We start from the raw sequence: 20817 nt of genomic DNA on the forward strand, positions 1-20817 counted from the left end.
ATGATTCTCTCTCTCTCTCCACTGTAAGTGGATGTAGCTCGACCATGATTCTCTCTCTCTCTCCACTGTAAGTGGATGTAGCTCGACCATGATTCTCTCTCTCTCTCCACTGTAAGTGGATGTAGCTCGACCATGATTCTCTCTCTCTCTCCACTGTAAGTGAATGTAGCTCGACCATGATTCTCTCTCTCTCCACTGTAAGTGGATGTAGCTCCACCATGATTCTCTCTCTCCACTGTAAGTGGATGTAGCTCCACCATGATTCTCTCTCTCTCCACTGTAAGTGGATGTAGCTCGACCATGATGCTCTCTCTCTCTCCACTATAAGTGGATGTAGCTCGACCATGATTCTCTCTCCACTGTAAGTGGATGTAGCTCAACCATGATTCTCTCTCTCTCCACTGTAAGTGGATGTAGCTCGACCATGATTCTCTCTCTCCACTGTAAGTGAATCTAGCTCGACCATGATTCTTTCTCTCCACTGTAAGTGGATGTAGCTCGACCATGATGCTCTCTCTCTCTCCACTATAAGTGGATGTAGCTCGACCATGATTCTCTCTCTCCACTGTAAGTGGATGTAGCTCAACCATGATTCTCTCTCTCTCCACTGTAAGTGGATGTAGCTCGACCATGATTCTCTCTCTCCATTGTAAGTGGATGTAGCTCGACCATGATTCTCTCTCTCCACTGTAAGTGGATGTAGCTCAACCATGATTCTCTCTCTCTCTCCACTGTAAGTGGATGTAGCTCGACCATGATTCTCTCTCTCCATTGTAAGTGGATGTAGCTCGACCATGATTCTCTCTCTCCATTGTAAGTGGATGTAGCTCCACCATGATTCTCTCTCTCTCCACTATAAGTGGATGTAGCTCGACCATGATTCTCTCTCTCTCTCCACTGTAAGTGGATGTAGCTCGACCATGATTCTCTCTCTCCATTGTAAGTGGATGTAGCTCGACCATGATTCTCTCTCTCCACTGTAAGTGGATGTAGCTCAACCATGATTCTCTCTCTCTCCACTGTAAGTGGATGTAGCTCGACCATGATTCTCTCTCTCCACTGTAAGTGAATCTAGCTCGACGCTGACGCTCTCCCTCCTGGTCTCTGGTCCTCCCTCGTTCACCCTGACATCATCTGCTTGGTTTTCCTTTGGACAGATGAAGCTCTGAGACAAAGGTAAACAGATCATTGATCGATCGATTGTTCTGATATTTGAGCTTCTGATGCTCAGACAGTCTTAGACTCTGTGTGTGAAGACAGGTTGTGTTTTGTCCTCTGATTTCCGATCCGTTGGAGCTCTCTCCCTGTTAAAAGGGAGTTTTTCCTTCCCACCTTCGATTGCCCCTCTAATATTGTAGGCTCTTTGACTGCTGCTGTAAACCCGAGCTGTATACATAAAGTTACATTTTACCTGAATATAGAGAGCACGGGAACTGAGTGATTTAAGTAAATCTGTTAATGAGCTTGATCTTCTTTAAAACCAGCCAATCAGAGAGCTGCAGATCAAGTCTTGACCTCTCAGGTGTGTGTGTTTCCATGGTTACCATGATTGGATTAAAGGTGTCAGCCTCTGTGGTTTAACCTGAGCATGTGTGGTCATAGTTACATACTCTGCTCTCTCTCCTGATGCCATGACTGAGGCGACACATTTGCACACACCATCATCGTGTTACTGCACAACATGCATGTCTCTGGACAGCCTCTGGTGGCAGCCAGACAAACCAGTGAAAGCCTCCACCTGCTGTCCAGCTGCTGTACCTGAGGGTCCAAACTTTAGGTTTTATGGTCTGTGAGGAGAACCAGTCACAAATGAGCTACAGCTGAGGGTCCTGTTTCAGAAAGCCGGTTCACTGAGGCTCAAGTCCTGAAGGGGGTCATAGTTCACAGTGGTCCTACACAAGCGGTCCTAGTCCCTTAGGAGGTTGAAGGCTTCCAGTGCCTGGTGGTTCACCACAAACCCCACAGAGTCACAGCTGCAGGAGTTCAGAGGAAATGTGGTTGTTTCAGAGGTTTTGACAGTTGGCTTTCAAACGCTGATACAAGCGAGCATCCTACGTGTGGTTAACTGCATCTCATTCATAGTTACTGTGGAAATGACACTAAAGTCATGTGAAGGTCTTCTTCTGAGGGTTTATTGAAGTATTCTCACCTTAAAGCAGAGCATGCACTGCTCCTCTCTGAAGGGGCCCTAAGCTCCCTGTGACCTTATCACCTTGGAGCTTCTACATTGTCATCATTTTTTAACGAAGCACTGCGTAGACCTCTAAATTCTTAATCTGTTATTCACTTTAATACCGAACACAAGATTAAGGAGCAGATGTTAAAGATGTTACATCATTCAGGTGGGAGGCTGGTCGATGGATTTAAAACCTCTGCTGTAGTATAAACTTACAGATCATGTGATTCTGGCTACCCACAGTCCACAGTGACGCAGTGGTTAGCACTGTTGCCTCACAGCAAGTCCTGAGTTTGATTCCACGTTGAATTTGACTACATGTTCTTCTGCTGTCCATGCAACTGTCACATGTGACTGCAGTACGTCCAGAGGAAGCCAAACCCTGTAAAGACATCAGTGTACATAAGCAATGTTGGTCTATAAAATCTATCTAAAACAATGGCTTGCTCTTCTGTTTTGACTGGTGTGTTTTCAGTGTTACAAATAAGTGATTCATACAGATTTCTGATGCTTGTCTCCTCTCGGAGTTGTATGTCCAGCATTATTAAGTTTTATTACAGACTGCCAGAGCCGGTCCAGTGTTCCACAACCAGTGGATTCAGCGTTCCTCCTGAATTCGAGGTTCGACTACAAATGAACTCTCTTTTCCAGAACACTGGCATACACTTTCCCAGGAAAGCTGTTGAGTGTGATCCCTCTGTAGTTGGAGCACACCCTCTAGACCCCCTGCTTAAACAGGGCAACCACCATCTGGTCTGCCAATGTAGAGGCAATGCAACACTGCAGAAACGTAACCTTCAGCACCTTCTCAGTCCCCCAGCAGCACAATAGAGTTCCTTATTGGAGAGTTATTGAGCGTTATTACCCCCACCCAGTGACCCTAAGAAGGCTGGAGAACCCATTCCACGACCACAAGGCGCAGGAAACCAACCATCTCATCCACCGGGGGAAACTCCAACAGCAAAGGCAGCCAAGAGGGCGATACATGTAGTACCACTCTGTCCGTGCCCTCAAATCGAGGGCAACTCCAGATGGGAACAGAGTCCAGGTCATCGATAGGAAACTGGTTGAGAACCAGAGCTATGCAGAGGTCATTACATTTTAACTTCATGCACCAGCTCAGGCGCCTTTCCCACCAGAAAGGCGACATTCCATGTGCCACAAGCCAGTTTTGGAAGCTGAAAATCGGAGCGCCAGTACATCAGACTGTCTGCTGTAGCTCAGGTGGTAGAGCGGAAGGTTGGTGGTTCGATCCCTGGCTTCCCCTAGTCTGCATGCCAAATATCCTTGGGCAAGATCCCAAATTGCTCTCCGATGCATCCATCGGAGTATGAATGTGTGTGAATGTTACTCAGAAAGCACTTAGAACAATGTGCTTGTGCAAATGGGTGAATGTACAAGTTGTGCACAGCGCTTTGAGTGCTCAGAAAGAGTAGAGAAGCGCTATATAAGAACCAGTCCATTCACCATTTACCATCTAAGCCCCCAACCCTACAGCCCCTCGTGTGGGTGGTAAGCCCACAGTCTTAAGCCCCTGACGTAATTCAAACGTGGAGGTTTCAGGTTCCTTGTTAACAGACAGTAGTTTGACAAACCTGAATCAGTTTTTTGTGTTTCATCTTTGTTCAGACGAGTTTCTGTTCTTGTTGACTTTCTAAAAATCCATCTGAATCTCCGGCAGGTTGTCAGGATGCAGCTTCGATGGTTGCTAGGGGCGTGTCTGTGGTTGCTATGCATCGAAGAGGTTCGGACAACAACCTTCAAGATCGCCTTGGTCGGTCCGTGGTCATGTGACCCGTTGTTTTCCCGGGCGATGCCGACTGCAGCGGTCACGCTGGCGTTGTCCAGGTTACGGACTGACACCAGTATGAGCAGAGGGTACTGGTATGATGTCAAAGTGCTGGACGAGGACTGCTCCGCCTCCAAAGGTCTGTTATCCAATCAGCCAACAGGACCTTAAAACAAAGTTCAGTAAAATATTTAGAAAGAGATTACCTTTAGTTACAGTTACGTTTAGTTACACTAGAACAAAGTGGTACAGGGTTAACCAATCACACAATGATGAGTTGGCAGCCAATTATTAGACCCCCTGTTAAAAGGGGGTTTTTCTTTCCCACTGTCGCCAAAGCGCTTGCTCATAGGGAGTCATGTGATTGTTGGGTTGTTCTCTGTATCTGTTATTGTGCGATCTACTGTACAATATAAAGCGCCTTGAGGCGACTGTTGTTGTGATTTGGAGCTTTATAAATAAAATTTAATTGAATGAACAATCAGAACACATTTAATAAAACTTTTAATAAAACTTAATAAAACTCAGAACACATTTAATAAAACTAATAAAACATTTAATAAAACTTTTAATTTGAAAAGTCTGCTTGTTAGTCACATATTAGACCACTCCCCCTCCAAAGGATCATTAGACATTTAATCAGTCTTATCAACACACGCTTATTTGAAGTGTGTTTATCATCTTACAGACTGGAGTAAGTGAAACATTTTTTATTTTCTTATTTTTATGTCTGTGATATTTATTTGACCTTTGACCTTTTTATTTTAGCTCTGACCAACTTTGGGGACTTTGAAGGTTATGGCTATGCCTACATTGGACCCTTTAATCCCGCCCTCTGTCACTCTGCCTCCCTAATGACTGAGCATTGGGAGGCTGGACTCGCCTCTCCCGGTTGTCTAGATGCTGACTGGCCAAACCTGCCGCCACTGACTCCTCCCACCAGAGTCCTGTTCACCGTGCTCAGATTTTTCGGCTGGGCGCATGTCAGCATCATCACAGGTGAGGGTTTGACATCACAGTCAGAGTGGTGGGGTGGTTCTCACCATAATCTCTTCATTCAAACTTGTGTTACTTTAATTTAGTCTGAGCTGGTTATCTGATCTGAGCGTCACCATTTAGACTGTTACGCTCACATATTAGGCCCCATTTGTTTGATTTTGGTGGTTTGACTTTTACTGCCCATCGGACTGTAACTGCAGTGGTTCATTGGGACATCACAGAAGTGGAGGTGTTTTCTGTGAAGGCTTTAACTTAACCATTGTTACTTCTGAGCTTCTGAATGGAGATAGAAGTGAGAGCTGGACCCAGTTTAACAGTATCGACATGTTCACTAGGACTCTTTCAACAAGGACACTTCTTGCTGACAGGAAATCCTCTCTACCAAAATAAAGTACAGAGATAGACAGAGACAGCTGGAGGTTCAACAGATCCACTAACTCTTCTGATCCTCGAAGTCTGATTTCACCATTCTGAAGGGAAAAGGAGACATCATTGACCGAGCCCTTCTCTATATGGACCCATCCAGGAGGACCTCAATTGTCCTGGTTGTCTGATTCCAACATATTAAGGACAGCTTCTTAAAAGCTCAGATGATCTCCACAATCTTTGGTTCTTCATTATTTCAAACCAACCATCAACTAAATGATCCACACGAAACCATGACGTCAGGGGGCACATATTCGATTAATGTCCAGACGGCTGTGATCATCTCGTCTTCTCTGTGAGAGTAAAAACCAGAGCAATGTCAGGTCAAGTGGCTTCAGTGTCATTGCAACCATGTGCAGTATGAAACGAGACAGCGTTCCTCTCACTGTTCCTCACTCTGTTCCTCACTGTTCCTCACACTGTTCCTCACGCTGTTCCTCACGCTGTTCCTCACACTGTTCCTCACACTGTTCCTCACGCTGTTCCTCTCAATGTTCCTCACTGTTCCTCACAGCGTTCCTCACACTGTTCCTCACACTGTTCCTCTCACTGTTCCTCACTGTTCCTCACGCTGTTCCTTGCTGTTCCTCTCACTGTTCCTCACTGTTCCTCACACTGTTCCTCACGCTGTTCCTCACTGTTCCTCACACTGTTCCTCACACTGTTCCTCTCAATGTTCCTCACACTGTTCCTCACGCTGTTCCTCTCAATGTTCCTCACACTGTTCCTCACACTGTTCCTCACACTGTTCCTCACGCTGTTCCTCACACTGTTCCTCACGCTTTTCCTCACAGTGTTCCTCACTGTTCCTCACGCTGTTCCTCACACTGTTCCTCACGCTGTTCCTCACGCTTTTCCTCACGCTGTTCCTTTTGTGAACCTGCACTGTTCCTCACAGCGTTCCTCACACTGTTCCTCACAGCGTTCCTCACACTGTTCCTCACAGCGTTCCTCACACTGTTCCTCACACTGTTCCTCACAGCGTTCCTCTCACTGTTCCTCACACTGTTCCTCACGCTTTTCCTCACAGTGTTCCTCACTGTTCCTCACGCTGTTCCTCACACTGTTCCTCACGCTGTTCCTCACGCTGTTCCTCACACTGTTCCTCACGCTTTTCCTCACAGTGTTCCTCACTGTTCCTCACGCTGTTCCTCACACTGTTCCTCACGCTTTTCCTCACAGTGTTCCTCACGCTGTTCCTTTTGTGAACCTGCACTGTTCCTCACAGCGTTCCTCACACTGTTCCTCACACTGTTCCTCACACTGTTCCTCACAGCGTTCCTCTCACTGTTCCTCACACTGTTCCTCACGCTTTTCCTCACAGTGTTCCTCACTGTTCCTCACGCTGTCCCTCACTGTTCCTCACGCTGTTCCTCTCACTGTTCCTCACACTGTTCCTCACAGCGTTCCTCTCACTGTTCCTCACACTGTTCCTCACGCTTTTCCTCACAGTGTTCCTCACTGTTCCTCACGCTGTCCCTCACTGTTCCTCACACTGTTCCTCACGCTGTTCCTCACGCTTTTCCTCACAGTGTTCCTCACTGTTCCTCACGCTGTCCCTCACTGTTCCTCACACTGTTCCTCACAGCGTTCCTCTCACTGTTCCTCACACTGTTCCTCACGCTTTTCCTCACAGCGTTCCTCTCACTGTTCCTCACACTGTTCCTCACGCTTTTCCTCACAGTGTTCCTCACTCTTCCTCACGCTGTCCCTCACTGTTCCTCACGCTGTTCCTCACACTGTTCCTCACTGTTCCTCACGCTGTTCCTCACGCTGTTCCTCACGCTGTTCCTCACACTGTTCCTCACTGTTCCTCACGCTGTTCCTCACACTGTTCCTCACACTGTTCCTCACAGCGTTCCTCTCACTGTTCCTCACGCTTTTCCTCACAGTGTTCCTCACTCTTCCTCACGCTGTCCCTCACTGTTCCTCACGCTGTTCCTCGCTGTTCCTCACGCTGTTCCTCACGCTGTTCCTCACGCTGTTCCTCAGCTGTTCCTCACGCTGTTCCTCACGCTGTTCCTCACACTGTTCCTCACACTGTTCCTTTTGTGAACCTGCACGAGGTCTGGCTGACAGCTTTTACATTTGCGTAAACACAGGATACATACTCCCCGGCAGTTTGTTTATATTGTGATCGTCTTTGTTGTCTTAATTGTTCATCAGTGTTTCCTTTCTCCATCCCTTCTCCTCTGTTGTGTAGCTGCCACCGACCTTTGGGAGAGCACCGGACAGGAAGTGGCCTCTGCGCTCCGGGCTATGGGTTTGCCGATTGGGCCGGTGGTTACCATGGAACCAGGCAGCAAAGGCGGGGCTCGGGAGGCGCTGAAGGAAATCAGAGAAGCCGACAAGGTCAAAGGTCAGGTCTAAGAGATGATCGTTAAGCTGCCATCCCTGAACTGAACACGTCAGATCAGAGAACTTTTTATTTCACCTTCAGTGGTCATCATGTGCATGAGCTCTGTCCTGATTGGTGGAGAGGATCAGAGGGAGCTACTGCTGACCGCCCTGGAGATGGGGATGGTTTCCAATGGTTACGTGTTCATTCCCTACGACGCCCTGCTGTACGCGATGCCCTATCAGGTAACGACCAACAAGTTCTCAAGGAGGTTTTATTCCATTTTCTCCGCTCGTCAAAAAGAAAACTGAGTCAAGCAAACCTTTCTTACCCATACACCACCCCACTGCCTTTACATATTAACCATGACATGTTTAACTAAAGTTCTGATTGGTTCCCTCCCTCTCTGTTTTATCCAATCAGCACACAGTCTTCAACCAGCTGACCAATAACACGCAGCTACGCCACGCCTATAGCGCCGTGCTGACTGTTACCATGGCATCCGACCAGAGTTTCTATGATGCTTTCCGCGAGGCTCAAATGAGCCGAGAGATTCACTCGGGTGTCTCCGCCACAGAGGTAAACAAACAACAACAAACACGGGCTTTAATGTGCTGATGGATTCAGAGGTAAACAAGTAAATAACGTGTAAACAATGTGTGCGTCCCCAGTAAACGAGAGAATCTAGTGTGACAAAGTGTTGTCCTGGATTTTGTCTGCAGGTGTCTCCTTTGTTTGGGACTATTTTCAACATGGTGTACTTCGTGGCAAAGGCGGTGGAAGAGCGCCGTCAGGCGGGGAGTGGACACTGGGTGACGGGCAATCAGCTCATGAAATCAGATGGAGGCTTTGATTTTCAGGGTTTCAATCAGGTCACACAGATTTAAGCACTCGCTAGCTGAGCTTTCAGTATCAAAGCTGAGATAAAAGACTCCTCGTTTCCTTCAACAAACTGCTCCAGATCTGACTTGTGACACTCAGAGGGACAGAGGCAAAAAGTACAACAAGGTTTTTTAAAACTATGACCTAAAACTCAAGTTTTGTTTTGTGGCAGTGAAGAGTTAGATGACTAGTGTCAGATGACTGATCTGGGAACAGTTCGTTCTGATTAAGTTAGACAAACTAATTGAGTCTCTGTGTCCACAAACACAAAAGAGTTTTAATAAGTTTATAAGAGTTTTTTCACCACTTAATACAACATAATCACGTCTATCCTGTTGTTAAGAGTTTGCATAAAGTTCTCTAAGGAGCTTGGAGAGATTTTCAGTGCACACTGAGAAGAATAGAAACCTCAACACTGAACACATGGACCAGAACCTTTGTCTCTGAAGTTCTCCAGAGGTAATGACCTAATCATTTGACCCTGATGACCCAGGGTCAGAGCTAAAATCTGCAGGACCTCGAGGCCTGGAGTTTGAGAGCCCTGAATTAGAGGATCAATAATGGGTCAACAACCCTCTTAGGGGACACTCCCACAGACGCTTTTCTTTCCAAGCTCCTTAGACCATGATGACCTGGATGACTAATTTCTGAACCACAGAATTTGATTTGATCTTTTTTGTTTTGCATCATCGTTTTCATCATGTCCTCACCTTAAACTCAATGGTACAATCAGCTCCTGTCTTCTTCCCTATCAGGTGTTGTATGGAGGTACTCAGGGGCGTGGCCTGCAGGCCAGCTACGTAGTGTTGGACAGCGATGGCGACCGCCTCGTCCCAACACACTCACTCTCTCCGACGCACACCGACGGGACGACCGGAGGTGTGAGACCGCTGAGCCGTTCCTTTGTCTTCCCGGGAGGAAAACCCCCCTCAGCCAGCTTCTGTTGGTTTAATCCAGATGAGGCCTGCAGTGGAGGTGTGTTTACTGACCCACAGAGAGGGTGGGAGCTTTGTGCTTCAGTTCAAATGAGGTCTTAATTACACTTGTAGTTTCTGTATGTGTCGTGATTTAGTGTTCATGTTGACAAAAGGTTGCTGTCTGGCATGGCTATGAATGTGTTAACCTCTCCACTCCCTGCAGGTATGGGCGCTGTAACGGTGCTCTTCCTCTTCCTGTTGTTCTGCACTCTGCTTGGAGGCCTTTTCTTTTGGAACAGGTTAATCTCACACACTCCTCTCTTACCTGGTGCTTGTTCTGTTCTCAGTCTGGTTCTCAGTCTTCCCGGTCATGGTAGTCTAAGAAGCTTGGAAAGAAAAGTGTCTCGACTTCTTTAAGTTTCGTGAAGACGTTTCATCCGCAAAGCTTCTTGAGCTCTAACACCAAATGGTGGAATGACCGAGGTTTTAAGCCCTAGTGGGAGTTGTCCCTGGAGAGGGTCGTTGACCCATTATTCATCATGTGACTCATCACATGAGCCGAGGTATTAGTGATGTGTCGGTCGCGAATGAAACAGCTCTTAGAGCCGACTCTTTGAAGTGAATGACGCGAGCCGGATCCTTATCGCGAGCCGTGGGTTGTTTTTTTCTCTCTCTCTCCTTCTCTCTCGCACTTTTTTCCGCTTCACTCGCACATGAGTCTTGTGCTTTACGCTGAGCAGAGGGGGGAGGGGCGGTAGTTACACTCAGTAGCACAGGAACAGAGCGGGAGGGAGAGAGAGAGAAAGAGAGCCAGGGACAACAACATTAGAAAGGTATAGTAATCATCCACAACTATTTTCAGTTGCAGATGATAAAGGATTCAGAAAGTTTATTCATGCAGGTCCATATGACAGAGAATATGCATCTTCTTTTTGTTTTCATATTTTAATTTATATTTAATTGTGTTGTGGTTTGCAGTGTTTTGTGTTGTTTCACTTTAAATTTGTAAAAGAAAACGCTGAAAATTTAAATAGTTAAAAGTTGAAATGTGACTAGTTGATTTTTGTATTATATGATTTATTTATTACATTTTATGTGAATAAATAAAAGTATATTTACGGTGGCCCCTACAGACAAAACACGTACAAACTTCAAAACACGTAAAAACACAACAGAAGTGCTCCAGGATGCTAGGGGGCAGTGTTGAGCTTTGTTACCTCGTGGCTACACAAGCCAGCAAGTACCAACGACCGGATTTGGTGTGTGGTAGTAACAGGTAAATGAATGGTTTTTAAATTACTTGAATATATATGAGTGCCTGTGTATAAATACACAAACAATACACACATGCTTTCAATTGTGTAATTTAAGTGATCTAGTAGCTCTGTTTGGAAGTTCAGTTAACGCTAGAAATGTGTTTTGGAGTTTGTACGTGTTTTGTCTCTAGGGGCCACCACATATATTTATATATAAACATATATAAATAAAACCACTTTTTTTACATTAGTAATTCCTTTTGTGCATAATTTTATATTGTTGTTAATAATAAATTAATTGAAGCAACAAAACAACCTGAAGAGCCGGTTTGGAGCCGAAAGAGCCGGTTCTCTAAAAAGAGCCGGTTCTCTAAAAAGAGCTGGAAATCCCACCACTACGAGGTCTGAGACAGAGTGTGGGTCATTTTAGCAGAGGTAGCCAACCTTTACATGGAGGAAGTAGAAAGTATGACTCTTGGCAGCACCTCGCCATTGGTACAGACACGTGTATGCCACCTAACAGTTTGCTGTTTGTGGACTGTGCCGTGCACATTGAGGAGAATTGAAATCTCAACATTAAAGTTTACTGTAATAGAGAGAAGATGGATGATTTGAAAGAGGAGTGAAAGAAGCCATCTACGTCCACTGTGAATGACCATCTTTGAACAGAGGGCGGGGCTTATCACACCAACTGTCGGCCATCTGTAATCCAGTCTCTGATGCTTCCCAGGCGCCTTAAGGTCTGACAATGGGTTCACCCAAAACCTCTGTTTATAATGACTCAACCCACCTTGGCTCATGTAATGAGGCCATGATCAAGAGTGGGCCAATGACCCTTTTAAGAGGCCACTCCCACTAGGGCTTAAATACCTGGGACTCTCCACTATATAGTCTTAGACCTATGGAAGGTTTCTGAGACAGAGCCTCTTTAAGAAACTTGAAGAAGTCCAGTAGTTTTTCTTTCCAAGCTTCTTAGATTTCTGCTGCTTAACCAACCAACCAACCAACCAACCACCCAACCAACCAAAGCCATAACCACCCTGAACTCACTGACGACATAGTTTCACCCCCCAGTCCAAGGACTTCCCTCCATACACAATCTACCATCACCACTGTGTAACACTTAATTTATGTGCAATGACCCACACTGTAACTATATAACACTATTTATGTTTTCATATGTATATAGTGCTGCAGAACTGTGCATCTTTCTTTTCTCACGTGTCTCTGGACAGGAGTACTAAGGGAGCAGTGACAGCAACCAAAATGATCCTTACTCTGGACGACATTGTCTTCATCGATACTCAAGTCAGCAGGAAGGTCAGAGAATGTTTAGCTTGTTTACTTTTCACGGGTTTTACTGGTGGTAACTACTGTTCAATCTGGTACCATTGCTGGTACTGGTGCGCCTGTAGTTCTGTAGAAAACTGGGAGCAGCAGGAGTACTAACAGCGAGGCATGTTTGACTAATGAGCTAATCGATGAGCTGATCAGTGGGCTGATCAATAAGCTGAGTGAGCTATCTTTGGTCAGATTGTTGTTGTTTCCATAGAAACTCAACGATGAGTCCATCATGAAGAGTCTTTTGGAAATGAAAACTCCATTGCGATCGCTCGCTCGAAGTTATATCCTCACAACACCTGAGAGCTCCAACATCGGGATACTGGAGGTATTACCTTTACCTGTGTGCGCCTACCTGTCCCGTCACATTCCCTGATTGGCTGTGCTGTTTTCAGGGTGACTGGGTTTGGCTGAAGAAGTTCAGTACTGGAAAAACACCAACAGAAGCCAATCAAAACACCCAGAAAATGTTCAGCCAGGTATGATGAGCAGAAAATCTACAATAGAAACACAACGGACACAGATTCTATTTGTTTCTGTGTCCGGTTTTCTGTTCTGTTGTATGGCGCTACCATCTGTACGTGAAACTGATTAACAGTACTGCAGTATTAAGAGTCTTTTCTGCCTGGTGTTCAGTTGCGGGAGATGCGACACGAGAACCTAAACCTGTGCCTGGGTCTGTTTGTGGACTCGGGGATCTTCGCCCTGGTGGTCGAACACTGCCCCCGAGGAAGTCTGGCAGACCTGCTGGCTGACGGCGACGTGAGGCTGGACTGGATGTTTAAATCCTCACTGCTCATGGACCTCATCAAGGTACTGCTGAACCTGGTGTTCACTATGAATAGTGGTGGTCGGGGGATGAACGTTTTTGTTTTAATTGATGTTGATAGAGTATCTATGATCTCTTTAACGACTGCTTCATTCCTGATCAGACCGATCAGGTTACTGATATTAAGTGTTTGTTTCAGGGCATGAAGTACCTTCATCTGCGAGGTCTGACTCATGGCCGTCTGAAGTCAACAAACTGTTTGGTTGATGGTCGCTTTGTTCTGAAAATAACAGATTATGGACTTCCTATGATCCTGAAATCCCAGGGGATCAGCCTTCCTGAGGATCCACACGGTAGAAACATGAGCATGTTCAGATGTTTGAAGTTTATCTCAGACGCACAACACAAAACAGAACAACACAAACCTGTTTAAATAAAAACTGCAGATGTCTAAATGTGTTTCTCTTCCCGTCTCAGACATGCTGTGGACAGCTCCGGAGCTTTTGAGGAATCTGGTCTCAGGAGGTTCGTTTGCTGGAGATGTCTTCAGCTTCTCCATCATCATACAGGAAGTGATCTCACGCACACTGCCGTATGCCATGATGGACATGCCGGCTCATGGTGAGGGAGGATGTCTGATCAGCTGTGTCTCTTATAAACCGCCTGTCTCTTATCACCTGTCTGTCTCTCAGAGATCGTGGAGCGTCTGAAGCAGCCTCCTCCTCTCTGCAGGCCGATCGTTTCGGTCGATGAAGCTCCTACCGAGTGTCTCACGCTGATGAATGAATGTTGGAATGAAGACCCGAGTAAGAGGCCGAGCTTTGATGACATTTTCAAACAGGTGAGCCGAGTCTCGCTGCTGCCACCTGCTGCCTTCTACAGGCTCTGGTTATTTTCTGACTTCATCTCGACTCCTTTGACAATCTGTTTGCAGTTTCGAGGTATCAGTAGAGGCAGGAGGGCCAACATCATCGACTCCATGCTGCGGATGTTGGAGCAGTACAGCTCGAACCTGGAGGATCTGATCCGAGAACGAACGGATGAATTGGAGATTGAGAGAACCAAGACAGATAAGCTGGTGGGGCAGCTCCTGCCAAAGTAAGACTAAAACAGTAAATTACTGGTAATAATTAGCAGTAATATGAACTGGAGGTGGGGTCTCTGATGAGTGGGTGGATAAGAGTCCGTGAGAATAGAACTGGGTCGTTGGGCCTCGTTAATGAAGTTCGCTGCAGACAGGAGGATGATGGCGTTAAAAGTGGAGCTAAACTGGAATCCATTATTGGTTCCTGCAGAGTCCTGGGTTTGAAGGATGCAGTGGAGAGCCATGTTTAAACTTCTGGCCTCTATTTTGGCTGTTTGCTGCATGGTTACACTAAGCAATGAAAACTTAGCGAGTTCCCATTTGTTCCAGGTCTGTGGCTCAAGCTCTGAAGAAAGGGAAACCAGTCCAACCTGAGCATTATTCGGACTGCACCCTTTACTTCAGCGACATTGTTGGATTTACAACTATTTCTGCTCTGAGCGAGCCCATCGAGGTACAAACTGTTTGAACTTATTTTTGTGCATTTCATTTCTCAGTGTTTCACTAAACCAGTGTGTGTGTAGGTGGTCGACCTGCTGAACGACCTCTACACCATGTTTGATGCCATCATTGCTCTCCATGATGTGTACAAGGTAACACACTTCCATTTAAAACACGTGTCTGACCTAAACAGTAAAGATTGCTCTTAATTTCTGGATTATCTGAACAAAGACACATGAAATTTGGTTCTGGTTTTGTTGTAGGTGGAAACTATTGGAGATGCCTACATGGTGGCTTCAGGTGTTCCCAACAGGAATGGGAATCGACACGCAGCTGAAGTGGCCAACATGTCTCTGGACATCCTGCACTCGATAGGAGCCTTTAAGATCAAACACATGCCCGAGATTAAAGTCAAAATCCGCATCGGACTGCACTCAGGTACACCTGTCCACCGTTATCTGCTCATTCAGTACCAGGACGTCAGGAGAGGGTTCATTTATCAGTGTAACTACTATACTATCAACTTTCCTCATCTGAAGAACCCAGAGTATGTTCAATGTGTCTCAGGTCACTCTTAGTGTAGACACGTGTGGATGAGATTAGTGAAGCTCGACTTCTGTGGCCAACTGCTGAAAGATTTAGAAATGTCGGGAGTAGAAATGTCTGTTGACAGAACTGTTTTGGGAGATGGTGGATGAAGGTCCTGCTTCATCAGCAGTTGGTGCTCAGACCATGAGGATGGGAATAATATTTGAACCAGTCAGACTGGATTACAGTACCAGTCACCATTTTGGACAAAACAGTTTAATGGTTTTTCTTGTTAGATTCTTGCTGAAGGCATCAACTAATAATGAACATGTGTTGAATTATGTAGTAAATCAAAAAGGGTGAAATAACTCAAAACATGTTTTTTGTTTTATATTTTAGATTCTTCGTAATATCCAGACTTTGCTTTGATTACTGTGTAACCTGGACGTGTGTCCCTCTATCCTAATGAAGGGATCCACCCTACTGGCCCCAAGTGTAATATTTACAATGTTCGGGTCTCGGGCCTCCCAGTGAGAATCACCACGAGGCTACTCCGAGGCCCACTCACTGAGCCACTAGCTTCTGAAAGGAGATTGGCAGTAGCAGACTAGATGGAAGCACATAAGACCTCCAGCCCACACAACACTACTGATGGGAATTCTGGTCTTTTTAGAGAACCGGCTCTTTCGGCTTGGCTCACTAAAAAGAGGAAAACCATGACTGACCTTCAGTTGTTAAAGTAATGATGGACTGTTGTTGTTTCTCTTGACCTGATTGGTTCTTGCCATAATATGAATTGTAACAGTTGTCTAATATGTCTGTCAGCTGTGTACCAACCTGATTTCTGCACAACACAACTGATGGTCCCAACCCCATTAAGAATGCAAGAACCATTCTTAATTCGGGGGCGACCGTGGCGCTGGGGGTTGGGATGCGCAATCCTTAACTGGAAGGTCGCCGGTTCGATCCCTCCTGCTCTCTCTGTCCTGGTCGTTGTGTCCTTGGGCAAGACACTTCACCTACCGCCTACTGGTGTTGGCCAGAGGGGCCGATGGCGCGATATGGCAGCCTTGCTTCTGTCAGTCTGCCCCAGGGCAGCTGTGGCTACAACTGTAGCTGCCTCCACCAGTGTGTGAATGTGAGATTGTAAAGCACTTTGGGTGCCTTGAAAAGCGCTATATAAATGCAATCCATTATTATTATTATTATTATTATAACCAATGAACCCTGACAGCCTCACCTGTGAGGTGAAACCATTTCAGGTGACTACATCATGAAGCTCATTGAGAGAAGGATAAGGGTTTGCAGCGCTGTCAACAAAGCAAAGGGCAGCTACTTACAGGAATCTAAACTATAAAACATATTTAGTGTTGTTTTGCTGTACCCTCAATCATCCAGGTGAGTAAATCCAAAAGAGTTGATTCAGTTCATCTGAACGTTCTCAGTGAGAGAAACGTTCAGCAAGGGTCCACACCGACTGGAGGAAGAGGAGCTGTTCCAGCCGGGAGTGGTGGAGGAGCCTCATAAGCCAGAGGTGGACGAGGGGCGAGAGGGGCTGTACCTGCTGGAGGCAGAGGCGCCGCACGGGGAGCCGCGCCAGCCGGGTGGCTCCCCAGCCTCAGTCGGGCGATGGGGGTATTTGGCGGGGCCTGCGGTGCTGTGCAGGGAAGGTGGACACACCTGCACGGCATCGGCAATCTTGCCCCGCCAACTTAAAAATGGGACTGGTTCCTGACTGGGGTCTGTTGGTGATGTGCGTTGAGGAATAAACATGTACACAACACAACTGGGTCATGGCCCATTGTTCATTCATGCTGGCTTCAGTTACTGTGCAGATGTTTATAAGGTTGGAGAAAGCTGAGACTGAGGAAGTGACGAAGCATTTCTCACACTGAAAACACTACGTCCTACATCCAGTAACATAATCAGCTTTCTGGGCATATTTAAAGTTGTTAATCAGTTTTTTCTTTGCTACATAATTCCATATGTCGTGCTTCATACATATGTCTTGAGTTTGTATCTACAGTCAAAAGTAGTAAAAATAAAGAAAAACCATTAAATGAGAAGGCGTGTCCAAACCTTTGACTGGTAGTGTATTTTTGTTCCCAGCTAGTTTGAATGTAACCCTGAGATTGTCAATGATGTTAGCGCTAACAGGCAGGTAAAGGTCTGGCCCTTCCTGTCTTCAGGTGCCGTGGTAGCAGGTGTGGTTGGACTCAAGATGCCCAGGTACTGTCTCTTTGGAGACACGGTGACCACGGCCTCACTCATGGAGTCCTCTGGGCTACGTAAGTAAAATCTTTGATCAACGGTTGGATCACTGAGAGACCACCCTGATGTCTCTCCTGTCTGTATTTAAACTATGTCAGAATCACTAGTTTCCTCCTGAGTTGCGGTGTGACGATGTGTTTGTGGTCTGCAGCTTACAGGATCCACATCAGTCTGAGCACGGTCAAAGTCCTGACCAGTCTGAAAGTGGGATACCACATAGACACCCGGAAGGCACAGGTATGCTAATCTAAACAGACCTGAAGCAAATCCAAATATGATTGCGTGACGCAATAGCTGTGAATGCTGTTAGAAAACACACAAAATGGTGATAAAGGCAGCACGGTGGCTCGGGTATTAGCACTGTTGCTTCACATAAAGAAGGAGTTCGATCCCACCACCTGGCCAGGGCCTTTCTGTGTGGAGTACTGGGTACTGTGGCTTCCCACAGTCCAAAGACACGCAATTAGTGAGGTTATGTTAATTGGAGAATCTAAATTGGTCATAGGTGTGACCACGAAGCTTAGCCTTGAATCAGGCTGGCGACCTGTCCAGGGAGTACCCTGCCCCCACCCCTGCGACCCTGATGAGGATAAAAGAGAATGGACGGTTTACAAAACCTTATCTCAAAAGTTATTACCCTCAGGTTTACTGTAGTCCAGTCTGACAGGTTCAGAGTCTGGTCCAGATCCAAAGTCAGCCTGATGCGAGTTCATGGTGGGACTCGGTGATGTTTGGATGCTTGTGTTGCAGGTTAAGGGCACAGAGGACACGTACTGGCTGATGGGTCGAGAAGATTTCAATAAACCTCTTCCTGTTCCTCCAGACCTCACCGGAGGGTAAGAACACACAGCAGTCATTATCGATTACCAATAAAGTAATCGTTAAACTGAAACTCTCTCCACCTGTCTCTCTGTCAGGGCCAGCAACCATGGAATCAGCCTGGATGAGATCCCAGTCGACAGACGACAAAAGTTTCTGGACCGACAGAACAAGATGAAGAAGTAACAACAGACACACAGTGTCGTCAGCTGATGAGAACCTCTCAAAGATGTCTGAACCCTGGAGATCTTTAGGCTCCCGAAGGCTGTAAAGTCTGAGTGCACAAACCAATCATCGCCATGGGCGCCGATTTCTACTTCCTGATTTAACTGGAAGTCCTCTTTGATTGGTCACTGGCATCGCTTCTGTTTGACCAGTGGAATTTGTCCCTCACACTGTCTGATGTTTGTACAGTTGTATAGAAACTAACTGTTACCATGGTGACTGTGATGCGTTAGTAACCTTGAAATAGAATTAGTGTTGTGTTGTCCAATGAATGCTGGGTAAATGACTGTTAAAGAGTGAGTGGATGCATGACAGATGTTGTGATGATCAATAGTCAGTTCTGCGCACTGACTCTGGCTGTGTGCTGGCGCTGTTCCTGATGCTTCTTTAAAATGTAAATGTTCCATTGAACTCCGAGGTAGACTCAGTGCTTAAATATGGATTTTCCCGGATGTTCCTGAAGGCACCATCTTCCTCAAGTCAATCCAACATGTGCAGTTCAGGTCTATTTTCTTCACTACCAGCTGAGTTTCACATAATAATCTGTAAAAATAACACACAAACACCCATTGTTGTATAAGTAAAAATTATTTTTTTAAAAACAAATGAAAAAAAAACCTAAAAAGAGTGAAAAAAACAAAACAAAAATGGAAACAATTTAGTTTTATTGTCTGAATTAGACAGAGGGCGGCTGCTGAGATGCTGTCTGCTGACAGGGCTGAAACGAGCCACTGACTCAGTCTGCATGTGTTTGTTTATTCCCTTTCCAATTTTCATTCCTTCTCATGTTTTGTGCATTTTAAATTTCCTTGTGCTTCCTCTTTAAATCCCATTTTTAAGCTTTTCACCTTGTAAATTCAAAAATGGATATTCTCTGGATTATTCCAGTTTTATGTTAATTTAATTAAAGTTGATTTAAAAGTATTAATATTTTTTGGTATTCCCTAAACCCTCTCTTCTCCTCAGTGTGATTGCTAAACATAACCAGCTGTACTCCAGTTAACCTGGGTTTCGATGTTAGCTTGAATAAAGTGATATTGATTCATTAAATCCTGAATCAGTTTTTAAATATAAATGTATTTTGCCAGAAATGCCAGAATCTCAGGTTAAAGCTCACAAAACTACACTGCTCACAAAAATAAAGGGAACACGAAAATAAGAGATCCCAGATCTGAATGAATGAAATATTCTTATTAAATACTTAGATCAAGCATGAAGGTCTGGATTTGGAGTCACACTCAAAATGAAAAAGAAAAACACCGGCCGATCTAACTTTGATGTAATGTCCTTAAAACAAGTCCAAATGAGGCTCAGCAGTGCCTGTATGACCTCCCTACAACACCTGGGCATTGCTCCTGATGAGGTGGCGGATGTTCTCCTGAGGGATCTCCTCCCAGACCTGGACTAAAGCATCTGCCAACTCCTGGACAGTCTGTGGTGCTACATGATGTCCCAGATGTGCTCGACTGGAGGTCTGGGGAACGAGTGGGCCAGTCCATAACATCAATGCCTTCGTCTTGCAGGAACTGCTGACACGCTCCAGCCACATGAGGTCTAACATTAGTTGTGTCCTGATTCAGGGGCCTCATCCTTCAGAGGCATTTGAAGGCCGATCACGTCACAGGCGATGAAGGCTGCTCCAAATGCGGCCGTCATTTCCCCTGATTCCAAGTATGGGTCAGGTGTGTATAAATAACAAAACTAAGTATGTACAGTAGTATTAAAATATGTATTGTTAACTCTAATCTTTTGAACTTATTCGTGTAAACCTGTACTGTTGCTGTTTTCGTCAATTGCCACTTGTGATTTCCTCTGCTGTTAGGGTTGCAAGTATCCAGGGTCAGGCATGGCAGTGAGTGGGAAGCCCACGGCTGCTAAATGGTGCTGGTCTGTCCTTATGGATGAGGTGTTAGGACAGAGCCTTCTACCAGGGCTCCAGTCCTAATGGTCTCCATCCAGGAGGACACTCCAGCGCCCAGTTCAGCAGTGGGCCAGCTGGAGCCAAGAGTGGACAAAAGAAAGACAGGAAGGAGGAATTCTTGGAGTTAATAAGAAAGGGCATGAGACTGCAGATGGAAATGGAGGAAAGAAGAGCAGAGAGAATGGACAGGCTTCTTCACAGTCATATCTGCCGGGGCCAGCTCGCTGATACTTTTGGATCCCTCGCCACTTTCCTCTCTGACACTGTTGGCAATCTGCATGTTCTGTGATATAGCTCATTCAAATTTGATAGACGACTATCCTCTGCAGTCAAATCTAGCTTTTACCAACTGCTTCTTCTTTCTAAGGCTGAGCATTATGTAACACGAGGATCTTGAAGCTTATTCATGCCTTCGTGACCTTCTGATTGGATTACTGTAATCCCCTCTACTTCTGTCTCCAGTCTGCTCCATAGATTGCAGCTTGTCCAAAATGCTGCGGCACGCCTTTGACTGCAACTGGAAAGTTTGCCTCTATCACTCATGTCCTTGCTGATTTGCACTGCCTCCCTATCAAAGACCATATTTAATTAAATGCTGCTTACCTTTAAAATCATAAACCATACAGTGCCTAGCT

The 20817-nt window shown here is 45.7% G+C and overlaps 1 protein-coding gene across 1 annotated transcript; it reads left to right on the forward strand.

The window, feature by feature from the left end:
• Window positions 1-1080: 1080 nt before the first annotated feature.
• Window positions 1081-18884, forward strand: LOC102791115 (retinal guanylyl cyclase 2-like). Its single transcript, XM_087839066.1, has 24 exons — window positions 1081-1176; window positions 3858-4104; window positions 4734-4964; window positions 7594-7749; window positions 7831-7973; window positions 8152-8307; window positions 8451-8600; window positions 9366-9585; window positions 9751-9826; window positions 12019-12103; window positions 12336-12452; window positions 12520-12603; window positions 12761-12937; window positions 13093-13246; window positions 13371-13514; window positions 13586-13734; window positions 13828-13991; window positions 14308-14431; window positions 14502-14570; window positions 14682-14856; window positions 17136-17234; window positions 17369-17454; window positions 17968-18053; window positions 18135-18884. Exons 2-24 carry the CDS (start codon window positions 3867-3869, stop codon window positions 18220-18222), a joined length of 3171 nt encoding a protein of 1056 aa, XP_087695192.1. The 5' UTR covers window positions 1081-1176; window positions 3858-3866; the 3' UTR covers window positions 18223-18884.
• The last annotated feature ends 1933 nt before the right edge of the window (window positions 18885-20817 follow it).

This window comes from Neolamprologus brichardi, chromosome 3 (assembly GCF_056152115.1).
Source record: "Neolamprologus brichardi isolate AB-2024 chromosome 3, ASM5615211v1, whole genome shotgun sequence".
NCBI lineage: Eukaryota > Metazoa > Chordata > Actinopteri > Cichliformes > Cichlidae > Neolamprologus > Neolamprologus brichardi.